This window comes from Tamandua tetradactyla, chromosome 2, assembly GCF_023851605.1.
Source record: "Tamandua tetradactyla isolate mTamTet1 chromosome 2, mTamTet1.pri, whole genome shotgun sequence".
Classification (NCBI taxonomy): domain Eukaryota; kingdom Metazoa; phylum Chordata; class Mammalia; order Pilosa; family Myrmecophagidae; genus Tamandua; species Tamandua tetradactyla.
The window spans coordinates 101,937,720-101,952,544 of NC_135328.1; the positions used below are offsets into that span (position 1 = coordinate 101,937,720).

The window sequence follows — 14,825 nt, forward strand, 5'->3', positions numbered from 1 at the left end:
GGCTTATTCGGTTTGTACAGTGGTTCCTAACCCTGGCTGCATGTCAGAATCACCTAGGGAGCTTTAAAAAATTTCCAAAGCCTGGGGTGCACCCCAAATAAATTAAACCAGAATCTGGGTGAAGTGGGTAGTAGCTCCCAGGAGATTCCAATATGTGGCCAAGGTTGAGAACCACTGAATTGGAAAATATAGTCCCAGCCCTTTTGAAAGTTAATTCTATTTAGTGGACAGTTTCCCTTCCTCATTTTTGCCAATAATTTCTTTAGAGACAGAATCTGCAATTAAAAACAAAAATGTATGTACATATAGATGAAAGATCAATTCCCACACATATATAAAAATACATGCACACCTATTTTTATTTTTAACTTAGGTCCTGAGTATTAGTACATAGATCAGAAAGACCTAGTTCCTTGAAACTTACATCTCCTCTCCAAATCTTTAAAGAGCCAAACTCTAAAAAAACACACATAAAAGATATGTAAGTCATAAAAACACACACAAACTTTAATCACCTTCAGGAACCATGATCCAATAATATATTTAATACATAAGATTTCACTCATCAATATACAAAAAAAAAAAAAAGAACAAAACCAAAACTTTGATGAAGACATGTGCCCTTAGCAAGAGCACTTACAGTTAGAAAGGTTGACTGGTAGCACTTTGAGGTAGCATATTTTGTAGAGTAAAAGAAGACAAAAAGAGCTGCTCTGCAGTCTCCCAGACTCCAAGGTACAGGCCATCGGATTTTGCCATTGGTAGAGGAAAGTGAATTTGTATGTACTCACTGCCAATCTCAGCCTGAACACACTTCCCTCCACTACACCTCATGCATTGTGGATTGAGAAAATCCACGACATTTTGATGCTTCTTTCCTCTTGATTTGGTAACACCTCGGGCTGGAGGATCAATCCCCTTTTGCCATGAGCAATCTGCCCTAGCAGAGTGATATCCACAGTGAGAAAGGGAAAGATGGTATGATGGCACCTTTTAATATTGGCTCTAATAATTTAATTAATTAGGAGTGATCCATTCTGTCAAGGCTATTAGGAAGTTCATATCCTATCATTCTTTCTTAAAAGGCTCTCCTCCCCTTTTTACCCCCTGGGTACAATCATTTCGGGGTATCACTGAGCTTTCTGTCATTTTCCTGGCAGAATTGTGAGCGGAAAAGCTGAAAATAAAAATCCATACTCAAAAACAACAACGAAACCAGTGCAGGAGCACCCAAGAACAGACATCCTGTGTACAGTCTGAAAGCCACAAAAGATTACACTTCAGGAAAAGGCTCTGCTTCTTTAAATTAAGAAAAAAAAAAGTAAATATTTCATCTCAGCTCATTTCAAACACAAATATACAATCAGAACATGCTACAGATAAACGCTGCAAAAACAACCTCAAGCCTTGGTGCAGGTCAAATTTTTGCCCAATGGTCATTCATAGGTTAAAAGGATTTCTTATTGCTAAAGCCCTTTTGTCCCAATTTACTCTGCTATTTGAAAGTTGAATACTTAGAAGTATACAAATGAATAAAAATAGCACATGTCCAGGCAAAAAAGGGCATGAGCTGGGCCTGAGTTGCCATTTAAAACTGTCGTTCAATCTCATATAAAATCCTCAAAGGCTGCCCAGAAACAGGGCCCAAGGCATCATGGGACATACCAGCCAACCAGGTCACACCTGGCAGGACCTAGCAGAGACTTCAAGTATCCAAGGTGCTAGAAAAGGTCCTCAAAAGAGCTCAAGCTGACTCGAAAAAATCCCCACCCCACCAAGTTCCCATCACAGAAAAAGGACAACGCTGCTTACCATTACTACAAAACAGTGGGGCAGTAAGAGGGGATGAGAAAGCTGCTCTCTGAATACACCAGCTTTAGAAATACAAATAAATTCTTTAACATTTTGTACAACTAGAAGGTGCATGGGCTGGTATTCAAGCAATTATGTTAAACTTTTTTGTCACCCCCTCTCCCCTTTCCTTATGAAACGGGAAAATGGTTCCATTGGGTTATCAGTGTCATTTTGAAATGCCATAAATTAAATAAGTTAGTTCACATTTTTTTCTCCCAGCACTTAAAAAGTTACAGTTAGTCTCTAACGTGCTTTTGAAGCTTGCTTTAAGAATTCTAGGTCTCGTCTGCGAACGGCGTTGATGCTGCGGCAGCTGTACTCATCTAGCTGCAAAGGTATGAACTGTTCAAGCAGCCCAAGGCCCTGTCCAGCAGGACTGGTAAACAGCTTAGTCCATGACGGTTTCGAGTTTCCTCTGAATCCCAAAAATACGGTACTCCCTGGGGGGAAAAAAAAAAAGATTCAATTTGCATAACTACAGGTTCCAGGGCAACAATGCAGGGCATGAAGTTTGTGGAGAACAAAACAAAAACAGCTTTAATAAAAGAACAAATTACACTACGCTCACATCTATGGACAACTGATTTTTGACAAGTGGCCAAGTCTACTCAACAGGAACAGAACAGTCTCTTCAGCAAATGGTGCTGGGAGAATGATATCCACATGCAAAAGAATGAAGGAGGACCCCTATTGCACACTTTTTACAAAAACTAACTCAAAGTGAGCCAAAGACCTCACATTAAAGCTAGAACCATAAAATTCCTAGAAGAAAATGTAGGGATGCATCTTCAAGATCTTGTGATAGGAGGTGGTTTCTTAGACCTCATACCCAAAGCACAAGCAATGAAAGAAGAAATAGATGAATATATTTGTGTATTCAAAGGATACAAAATGAAATACGTTTGTGCTTCACAGGACTTTGTCAAGAAAATGAAAATGCAGCCTAATCAATGGGAGAAAATATTTGGAAACCATTTATCTGATAAGGGTTTGATATATAGAATACGTAAAGAAACCCTACACAGCAACAACAAAAGACAAACAACCCAATTTAAAAATGGACAAAAGACTTTAAAGACTTGAATAGAGAGAGGGTGGGCCACAGTGGTTCAGCAGGCAGAGTTCTTGTCTGCCATGCCAGAGACCCAGGTTCGATTCCTGGTGCACGCCCATGTCAAAAAAAAAAGACTTGAATAGACACTTTTCCAAAGAAGAAATACAGATGGCTAAAACCACGAGTGATCATTTCACCTCTACTAGAACGTCCATGATCAAAAAAAACCCAAAAAAACAAACAGACAAAAACCCCAGAAAACTTTAAGTATTGGAGAGGATGCAGAGAAACTGGAACACATTTATTTATTTAAATAAATTTATTATTTACATTTATTTCTGGTGAGAATGTAGAATACTGCAGTTGCTTTGGAAGGCAGTTTGGCAGTTCCTCAGGAAACTAAGAATAGTACTGCCATATGATCTGGCAATCCCATCACCAGGTACGTACTCAGAAGAACCAAGTGCAGGGACACAAACAGGTATTTGCATACTGATGTTCATACCAGCATTAATCACAATTGCCGAAAGATGGAAACAATTCAAGAGTCCATCAACAGATGAGTGGGTAAACAAAATGTGGTAAATACATAAGATGAATTATTACGCAGTTATAAGAAGGAATGAAGTTCTGATGCATGCAACAAGACGCATGAACTTTGAGGCCATTATGTTAAAATAAGCCAGAAACAAAAAGACAAATATTGTATGGTCTCACTAATATGAAGCAATTATAATGAGCAAACTCTGAGAGTTAAACTCTGGAGTATAGGTTACCAAGAGATAGAAAGATGGTAAAGAATGGGCAGATGATGCTTAAGGTGTACAGAATATTTAATAAAGTTTGGAAATGGATAGAGGTGATGTTAGCACAATATTGTAAATGCAATTATTAGTGCTAAATGTGAGTGTGGTTGAAAGAGGAAGTCTGTGGTCATGTGTGTCACTAGAAGGAAAGCTGGAGAAGAAAACATGAGACGGTATAACACAGCAAAGCCTGTAGTTGGATGAGGACTGTGGTTAATTGGGCAAATATGAGGAATTCTTACATGACCTAGAACAAAAGTATGCACTATTACAAGGTGTTAACAGGGTTACCCCTTTCTGGTTTATGGTGCATTGGAGTGGCTAGAGGAAGTCCCTAAAACTGTTGATCTGTGTTCCAGCAGCCTTGATCCTTGAAGACAACTGTATACCTATACAGCTTTTACAATGTGACTGTGTGATTGTGAAAACTTTGTGTCTGATGCTCCTTTTATCCAGTGTATGAACAGATGAGTAAAAAAAGATATGGATAAAAAATAAATAAATAATTAGGGGATAAGGGGGTAAAAAAAATTGGGCAGATGGAAATACTAGTGGTCAATAAGGGGAGGGGTAAGGTGTATGGAATGTATGAATTTTTTCTTTTGTCTCGTTATTTCTTTTTCTGGAGTGATGCAAATGTTCTAAAAATGATCGTGGTGATGAACACACAAGTATGTGATGCTACTGCGAGTCACTGACTGTACATCATGCATAGACTGTATGTGTGAGAAGATTTGTCATTAAAAACATAAAAAGGGTAGGGGAGAGAGGGTGGAGGGAACTGCCTGAAAATGTGGAGCTGTGCTCCAGTGCCCATGTTTCTTGAAGATAATTGTATGATGATATGGCTGTCGCAGTGTGACTGTGTGGTTGTGAGAGCCTTGTGTCTGATGCTCCTTTTGTCTACCTTATCAATGGACAAGTAAAACATGTGGATTAAAAATAAATAAAAGAGGGAACAAATGTTGAAATAAATTTAGTAGACTGAAATGCTGGTGATTGGCAAAAGGGAGGGGTAAGGGGTATGGCATGTATGAATTTTTTTCTGTTTTCTTTTTATTGCTTTTTCTGAATTGATGCAGATGTTCTAAGAAATGATCATGATGATGAATATGCAACTATGTGATGATAGTGTGAGTTATTGTTATATAACAAGAACAGACTATCATATAAGAATGTTTGTGTTTGTATGTGGTTATGTATCAAAAATAAAAAATAAATAAATTTTAAAAAAAAGAAAGGCTGGGGTAAGGGGTATGGTATGTATGGATTTTTTCTGTAGTCTTTCTTTTTCTGAATTGATGCAAATGTTCTAAGAAATGATCACAATGAATATGCAACTATGTGATGATACTGTGAATTACTGATTATGTTTGTAGAAAGGAATGATCATACGTTAAGAATGCTTGTTTGTCATTTTTTTTAATTTAAAAATTAATTTAAAAATTTGAAAAAAAAGGGGGGTAGAGGGGATAATAACTACACTTCCTTATGTCAGCAAATGAACTCTTGCCATCCACCTCTTGCCTCATATAACAAATCACATCCCAACACGCTTCCTCTAACAGTGTCCCCTTATATTTAGCAATTATCCTGATACCCACGCCAGCAAAACAAGCTCGTGAAAATGGTGGCGCATTAAATTCAAACATAAAAATCCATATATTGCTAGCCTTGTGAGCATCTCATAGAATAATACAAATACAAACCTTTATTATAAAGATGAGCTGGTTTGGCTAATCCCAGAGGTACTAATGAATCTGAAATATTCAGCTGCTTTATTTCTCCTCTTGTGCTCAACAGAACAATTGACCTGTGTTTAAAAGTTAGAAAATTGAGCAAACGTTAATAATTCAGCATATATTTATTAAGTAACTTTCTGTACTAGATAAAGGTACAACTCAAAAATGAAGTAAGACCAGATGCTTTCTCATCCTCGCTGATACAAACTCCACTCCTATGCTTTACCTGGAACTTCTCACGTTGCTATCATAAAGGGGTCTGTAGACACAGGCCCCACAGGTCACGTAAGTAAAAACTTGGGACCCAAAAGTTTATTCCTTACAAGAACTGTAACATGGGAGGTTTGTTTTGTTTCAGATGTTCTTTGTATCACTTCTGTTCTATTATCTATTTATTAAGTAAGTGGATTAACACCAATTCTATAAAAAGTAAAATCGGTTCCCCATTGTTTGGTTTAAGCTGCCATCTTCATCCTACAGCAAATCAACATACATAGTCTGTTTGTGGACTCTTTAGTCTCTTCCTCTGATATAGCTTCATGGCTTATTTTAGTGTCTGTTAACACAACCCCTTTTATTGTTGTACTTTGTTCAAAAATGTTTGAATACGCTCACATTTACTCTCTCAGATGAGCCTCGACATCAACTATTAAGTACAATGGAAAAGTAATCTATTGAGACGCTAATGGGAATGTGCTTGATTTATATTTTAATCTACACAGAACAACATCTTTACAATATTAAGTTTTCCATCCAGAAACAGGGAGGGTCCCTCCTATTCAGCTCTTGTTTTATATCCTTTTGTAAAGTGTCTATTTCCCTAACACAGGTCTTGATCTTTTCTTATGAACTTGGATTCTGAAGTCCCCTGATGGTGTGGGTTCTGTGTTGGAGTGTTTCTTTCTAAAGCACTGTGACTCAGGCTGGAGTCACAGCAGCAGCCTGACCCTGGCACACCCGCCTCACTCAGGCCAGCCCCCGAGGCGCTCCCAGCCCCACCGCATGTGCTCCCTACAAGTCACTGCCAGTTGCCCTGAACTTCTTGAAACTTTGTCAAACACGACACAGATACAAAAAGTATTCCTAAGCGCTCAACACAATGAATTTCTGCAAAATAGACATACTTGTGTAAGCAGCACCTGGAGCAAAAATGGAAGATTACTAGTATCTCAAAAGTCTAGAGACCATCTAGTTACTTTTTAACTAGTTGTTGCTAACTCTTAAAGCTAGAAGGTAGCTGGCAAGACTCTTGTGTTGTCCTAACGATTTGTGGTGATATCTATGTCCTGGACTGTTTTAGGGAACATGAGTATGTGTACTTTCGGTATTGGGAAAAGTCTTTAAATCCTTAAAGGAAATTAAGGTCTCAAAGGAATTCACTACAAGTGTCTTAAACCAGAAGATGGTGTTAAACATACACGTTGAATATTACACCCACATTATCTAAAGACTTCATGGAGTCTGTTTCTGTAATCTGTAAAAAAAGAAGAATGCTTAGATCAACTGGAGATGATTCAAAAGCTTTTGCTCCCTGGGAGGCTGATAGTCTTCCCTTAAGTGGCTTCATAAAGGAAAGCCAGGAGGCAGAAAGGAGGTGGAATTTATACCCTTGCCTCCCAGTGAGTCTGACTAACCCAGAAAAAGGAAACGTTTCTCCCACGTGCCTCCTTCATAAGAGACCAATGAAGAAAAACCCATCTGACCAGTACTCTTAGAAGAAAACCCAGGGTGGGCCACAGTAGCTTAGCAGGCAGAGTTCTCGCCTTCCGTGCTAGAGACCCGGGTTCATTTCCAGGTGCCTGCCCATGCCAAAAAAATAAAGAAAGAAAGAAAAGAAAATCCAGACAGTCATCCCACTCAATCTATTTATTCTTTTCCAGCCACTTCCAGGTGATGACTTTGCACACCAGAGCCCAGGGCTGGCTGAGAGCCCATCGGTGGAGTAGGTGGCCACAAAGGCAAAACTGCCTAAATTATTTCAGAATGGTGATGAGCTTTCTCAGTAAGCTGGGTCAAAGGTAGATCAACTAAATACTAAAAAGTGGAATAGTGAAGTTCTAAAAGATCATGCTTTTCTCTTAAGGGCCTTCTTGCCATTTGCTAAATCAACCACGAGCTGATCAGACCATTCCGGCATCAATCTGAAGTGCAGAAAGGAATAAATATTTCACAGAGCATTAAATGGCTTGCAGAGTGTGAAATAAAAGACTGGGGGGACAAACCAGTGCTCAGAATTAACCAAGTGTCACCTCTTTAGAGGACCCTATGCCTTTAAGGTGGCTTGTTGCTCCTGCAGAGCAGGCGTCACCTACCTTGGAGGAATCCCTGTTTTTAAATACTCTTCCACGCGACTGACATCATCAAGAGGGAAAATCTTTTTTCCTGTCAACCTGAATGGAACACTGCATGCATCCACGGTAAGGAGGAGGACACCTGGGCTTCGGAGGGTAAAGTCTGTGCCATTGACCTAAGGATACAAGAATGTCTTCTGCTGTCATCACTATTTCAGTAACATTTCCAGAATGACTCGTCTTGCCAGCCCCTTCACTCTGTTTCCTAAACCCTCTGATTCAAATTACACTCCCAGGGGTTATATATTCCATTCACTCTTTCTCCATAAACGTTTAAAAATCATGTGTGGTTCTTATAGAACCTCCTGACTGATCTTGACTGACTGGCTAAGATGCTCTGAGCAAGACCCTCAGCCAAGCCTGGTGACCCTGTGCTGTGCTCAGGGGCTTTGTCCCCCACAAACACTGTCTCTTTGGGGTCAAAACTCTAACTCAGATCAGAAGGCTGCAATGCCAAGAAAAGCAGGGGGCAGCCTCTGTTATATAGCAGCGCACAGCTCACTTACTAACACATAGGTTTAGGAAGAAAAGGTATCGTGCCCTGACCCACAAAAACCCCTGTGAGAGTTTAGGACTGAAATCTCATAGGAGCCAGATTGCCTCATCTTCTTGCCCTCCAAATATAGCTCTCCTGTGAAATCAAATGGGAAAGTAGCAATTTTACTGGAATTTAAGCCACAGGGCATTACCATATTTTGTTGCACAATTATTGTGAGCTGAAATTTCCATAGTCAACCTCTTTAAAATTAATGGTTTGGGCCTTTTCAAGAAAAGGAACTCGAGACATTTCCAAATACCATTAAGTCCTCAGGCAAAAAGATTGCTTCAACACCGAATTAAACCCGTAGGCAATGTTTCTGTATAATATGTGAAATTATAAACTATGCTAAAGGTTCAGAAAGGATAAAATGCTTTTACCACTATAATTGCCCTCACACTTGAGAAAATTATGACATTTAAGTTTTGTTTCTAATTACTATTGTTCTCAAAGGAATTCAAAGTGGCTTTTTAGCCATGTTTAAATTGCTTTAATCCAGTGAATAATTCTGGAACTACTTGGGATAAAGTGCCACTTTATATTAGGAGAAGTTGAAAGTGATTCCTTTATTTTAAAAATCCAAATACTCCAAATGGAGGTACCATGAAGGAAAATATATATAATGACCCCCAAATCACACAGAAAACACTAAGAATGTAATGACCCTCAAAAGAACTGTCAGAAATCTGTTGCTTAAAGGAAACACAACACTTTCCATAAAAACTAAAGCAATGCCATGTAATAGGAAAGATTTTTCAGATGCCATATGTTAAAAAAGTATTTGAGACATAAATGGCAAAACATGACATCCAGTGATTTCTCCAGAATCCCAGGCATCCCATGTGCAGTAACAGAGTCCATCCACGTCCTCTGGCCCGGGCACACAGCTGCCTGGGATTTTTTTTCTTTTTTGTGGGAGGGAAGGGGATTGGGGGACAGACATTATATTCTTTAATTATCTGGTGACCCTATTAGAGCAGTAGGATCTAGCAGCGCCCCCCACCCCCCCCCACACTTGCTTTATGCAACTCAGTCCCACCAGCTGCTAGCAGGCTGAGATCAGGTTCCTCGTGTGGCTGGCTGAAATAAGATGCTGAGCAAACAAATTTCATGCCACAATGATTATACCACAAGCATTATTATAAAATAAAGGATTGCTGACATGGGAAAACAGTATATATATGTCCTTGGGAAATCTTTGCGCTGCAACACAGTGGGGATATTTTAAATGCAGACTTGTTTGAAAAGTAAAATTTAATCCTGTCTACTTATATATGGATTCGTGATTATATTGCCCCCCCACTGAAGAAACTCCCTATAAGAGACTGGGTCCAGGCCCTGGCTGGGTGTCAGGCAAACAGCAGGACCTATGTTAACCAAAGAGCTCTTCATAGGCTACGCAGGTCAACACAACTTCAGTTAGCTCCTGTGCTGAGAACTGGTGAGCAGTGGCCACGTGGCCCTAAACCCAAATTCTACATTGGACATTAAAGCTCAGGTCAATTCTTCTATTAATTTGGTTAAAAAAAGACAACTAACACTTTGCAACTTCGGTTTCCTCCTCTGAAAAAATAGGGGCCAGGAAACCTTAAAATTTTTAAACGAGGCCAAAGAGATGTTAAAAACTCCATTTCTTCTCTCTTTAACAAACTACTTGGAAACCTATTTCAAGTTTTAAAAACCAGGGTTAAACACAACTTTCTACATATTGATTGCCTATGGCAATTATTTTTAACCAAAAATGGCTTTTCTCTCTCACAAATTAGTTCTAGGTCACCTGTAACACCTATGAGAGAGTAAAAAGTAACATGAACAGTTTTGGTTTCTTTAGTTAGAGAAATTGCAGATTTATAGAACAATCATGCATAAAATACAGGATTCCCACATACCCCCTATAATTAACCCCTTGCACTGAAGTGGAACATTTTTTCCAATTGATGAAAGCACATCTTTATAGTTACACTATTCACGATAGCCTGTGGTTTAACTTAGGGTTTGCTGTTTGTGTCGTGTAGTTTCATGGATTTTTAAAGAAATTTATACTAATACCATATATACAACCTAGCATCTTCCTTTTTAACCATATCCAGATATATATATTTCAGTGTTACGTTCACAATATCATGCTGCCAGTGAACAAATTTTAACACTAGCCTAAGAGTAATTGGTAAACACAACCTACTCAGGAAAAAAAAAAAAAGAATAAATAAAATATCTACTGAGGAAGCTGTATTTTGGGGAGATATAGCTCTGTTACATTGTTTGCCACCAATAATCAAAATGTGAATACAAACACGTGACTATTCCCAGAGATAATTCACGTTGCAAGTATGAAACATAAAAGTACACAAGCCAGAAAAATAAATAAATAAAATAAAAAGTACACAGGCCAGGGCGGTGCCCACGCCCGGTGGTACTTACAGAGATAACGGACGGCTCTCCACGCTGAGTGTCCGCTTTACTGGGGGACTGGATTTGCACGGGGAGGTAGCTTCTATGAGGGTCACTAGTAAACACCACCTAGACACAGAAGGAATTCCCTTTTAATGGTAACTGTGTATTTCTCCAAAAGGTCCCCTCAAAATAAAGTCAACTATGTTTTTCTTTTCTGAAGTTTGGGGGTACATTTTTTGAAAACTGTGAACATTTCTCATGACCGGGAATCCCATCTTATGATTCAGGCTTTCTATGTTAAATGTATGTTCCTGATTTTCTGAAATAGTCCCAGTTTCAAATAACTGTATTCTTCTTAGTCAAATCAATTCAATAAATGAGCAACAATGATTTATATTCGAATCCTTATAAATGTCCATGTAAAAACAGTCACAGATCTTTTCCAAAAGCCCTTTGCAGACCAACTATCCTGAACTGGGGCCCAGGGATTGAGGGGAAAAATGTAGATAACAAGCACTATCCTATTTAAAAATTGTCAGAGGCCTCTAGACCCCCCAGATCTCAACTCCTCTACCTGACCTGCAAAGCACTTCATAAACTAAGACAGGTCTTACAAGCAAGTCCCAGTTCCCACTGCTCCCTCACCTTCTTGCAAGTACTTTAACTTCTTTCCTACCACTAGCCCTTTGCTGACCCCCTCACCTACAATGCCCATAATTCCATCCTTAAAAGTATATTATCTTTGGGTTCGTTTCCTGGACCATACACCTCCCCCCCAAAAAATATATATATATTATCCTTTGGAAAATAATTTTAAAATTGGGGGAGGTACGGGCTAAAAAAGAATTGGGGGGGTAGATTGCAATACTAGTGATCAACGAGAGGGGTAAGGGGTATAAGATGTATGAGCTTTTTCTTTTTCTTTTTTTTTTTCTAGAGTGATGCAAATGTTCTAAAAATGATCATGGTGACGAATACATGACTATGCAATGATTAAAAACAAACCTGAATGTGGTGGTGACCTATGTGACGACACTGTAAGCTGTCGACTGTATACTTTGGATGGATCATATGCAGAGTGAGCATATCTCAATAAAATTGCACTTAAAAAAAAGTGCACTGTCCTTATAAATTAACATGAACAGCTTTATTGTACAAGGAAATAATAATCATGAAATTAAGCATTTGCAACCTAAAGATTCTTTGAAGTCTTAGGTTTGGTGTCAAAATCTCATCTGTCAATTTTGCTACTTAATACTAACTTATTATTAACACGCAGGTGTTTGTTTTTGATACAACAAAATTAAATACCCCCCAAATTTCCAAGTAAAAGTGATAGTCTGAGACGTTTCAAATTCTCTGCCACAGCATATCAGTAATCAATAATCTTTTTTTGTATGCTGTATGGTGGGGGTCACATTTCATTCTTTTTCCATGTGATTATCCCGTTATTACAGCACCGTTTGCTGAATTTTCTTATTAATGAATTTTCAAAAAATGAATCCTGATCAACGTTTCAATCACAAAGGATAGAGGGCTAAATATCATGCATGGGGGCAGGCTCTGCTGCACAATGTGACACACTGGATCTGTAGCCTACATCTAAAGAGATTCCAACACCATGCATGGAACCACTGACAGAAGAAACCTAGAATATATCCAGTGGTGATTAAATCAATTTTAATAAATTAAAATATTTATTATAAACCTAATGTTATTATAAATTTAATATAAAGGCTCTTCAGTAATAAAGGACTTTCTTGACAAAGAAAACTTGAAAATGAGGCTGGAGAAGTTACTTTCCCAAAGAGATGATCTCAAACCATCACTTTAACAGTGAAAAACATTATATGAAATAGGCAAGGGCCCAAAAACTTTCACGTCCACTTTTTTTTTTGTTCAGGGATATGAAAGATCGAGATAGTGAATTGCCAATTTAATAACATTCACTATATATAATTGGAAACACAAACCCCTTTTTCCCTACTTTTATTGCCACGGGTAGTCAGAAGCCCATGAGAAAAAAGAGAAAATAAAAAACTTATGCAGTAGAAGAGTTTCAGTTTTATCAAATCACTTAGAATAAGAAATGAAAAGATGTAGAGCTTTTTGTTTGTTTGTTTGTTTTTCAAATTAGCAGGTAATACGCATTTTGTGGCAATTCTTGCTTTTAAAAATATCCACCAGGGCGGCCACGGTGGCTCAGTGGCAGAGCTCTTGCCTGCCATGCCGGAGACCCGGGTTCGATTCCCAGTGCCTGCCCATGTTAAAAATATAAGAATAAAAATATCCACCAGTCCAGTGTAACTCAAATGTAAGTCCTGAATGGCTCCTTAAAACACAGATTGCTGGGCCCACCCTCTTAGGGTCTGACTGAGTGGGCCTGGGGTGGGGCCTGGGAACTTGTAGCTCGTATCCCAGGTGACACAGGTGCAGCTGCTCAGGGACCACACTTTGAGACTCATTTTCCTCAGCCCCTAAGAATTATTTAGGACAATATGAGCACTACATTTCTTTTTCAGGTGAAACTGATGTGACTTCGTTTGGAACCCCTTTGGTATGCCTCATAATTGGATTTCTTTCATTGGCATGTTTCCTCAAGTTCCAAAAAGAGACCGTCTAATTAAGAATACTAAATGGAGAGAAGTACTTTTACTTCTAGCCACAGAGTCTGTACTGTGAAAGGAGGTAAATACAATAGCACTTGCTTCAAAATTAAGAGTGGCTTTCCACTCTTAAGCAAAGAAAATGATTTCCATATTCATTAATTTTACCTGTCAACCTGACTAGTCACGGTGCCTAGCTGTTTGGTTAAATGCTAGCCTAGTCCTCGTTGTGATATTACATACATGGGATTAGCATCTATAATCAATTAACCTTAACTAAAGGATATTACCCTCAGCAATGTGGGCGGGCCTCGTCTAATCTGTGGGAGGTCTTAACCTTAAGAACTGAGGGTTCCAGAGATAAGAAGGAATTCTTCCTCAAGACCATACCCTCCAGTCACTTGAGTTTCCAGACTAAGGAATTTGGACTCAAAATTCAACAACACACTCCATCAGAACTTCTGGTTTCCAGCCTGCCCTACAAATTCAGACTTGTCATCATCCACAACTGTAAGAGCCAATTCCTTATAATAAACTTCTTAAAAAAAAAATATATATATATATATACACACACACACACACATCCTGTTAGTTATATTTCTCTGGAGAACCCTGACTGATGCAAACTGCACTTTCTGCAGAGAAATTTCACACCACCAATAACACAGAGAAAGTATTTTCTGCATCACTGACATGTAAACCAAACAGAGATCTTGTAACAGAATCACACATCTGAGAAAGAAAACATGCCCATCGACATACCCACTTCTAATTTCAAATTGTGTAAAATCCACATTCATCTAAAGTCAATCAGTACATCACGGTGGCGATGGGGGCAGGGCGGCAATGATATTTTCTTATAAACCTGGACTAGTTTGCTTCTGCTGAGTGTCACATTCTAGAAGGGGCCACAATTCAGGAGAAACGCACCCAACATTTATTAACTGGCAACACAGATGTTTCAAAGAAAATCCTTCCTTCTTATAAAGAGATGTTTTGCCTTTTTTCTCCCAGACCACATCCCACTTTCCCTCCTGGTTTACCTGACTGGTGCCACAGCCCCGACAGGGGCCAGTGAGCATGGCAGGCATTCGCCTGACGGTCGACGGCTTCCTGTAATACTGGGGGTACGCCTTGGCCATGCAGTTACTGATGTCTTTTGAGTCTGACGTTGCCTGGATCCTGATCCTTTCGCACCCCTCAGATGAACAGTAACTGTGGCCATCCCTGTTACTTGTAGCTCTGAGGTACAAAAACAGCAATCTGTGCAAGACAGAACACAAGCCAGGCGGCGTTAGACTTATCCTCAAAAACCTCAACAAAATTCCTCACATCGAATCACTGCCTCCAATAAAGTATCTTTCCTTTCAAAGAAAAATAACTACAGGTGAAATATGAAATCTGCTTATCTTTTCTCTCTTCACTACTCGGGTCCTAAGGCAAATGCAATGCCATGTTAGAAACTATTTTCACATCCTGA

At 39.0% G+C, this 14,825-nt stretch overlaps 1 protein-coding gene across 1 annotated transcript in view; it reads right to left on the reverse strand.

The window, feature by feature from the left end:
* Positions 1 to 482: 482 nt before the first annotated feature.
* CEMIP2 (cell migration inducing hyaluronidase 2) overlaps positions 483 to 14,825 on the reverse strand; it is an 86,689-nt gene continuing 72,346 nt past the window's right edge. The window contains exons 20-24 of the mRNA XM_077148419.1: positions 14,389 to 14,608; positions 10,767 to 10,865; positions 7,769 to 7,923; positions 5,424 to 5,527; positions 483 to 2,294 (exon numbers count right to left, since the gene is read on the reverse strand). Of these exons, the coding sequence (XP_077004534.1) occupies positions 2,098 to 2,294; positions 5,424 to 5,527; positions 7,769 to 7,923; positions 10,767 to 10,865; positions 14,389 to 14,608 (775 nt within the window). The 3' untranslated portion in view covers positions 483 to 2,097. The remainder of the gene's footprint in view (positions 2,295 to 5,423; positions 5,528 to 7,768; positions 7,924 to 10,766; positions 10,866 to 14,388; positions 14,609 to 14,825) is intronic.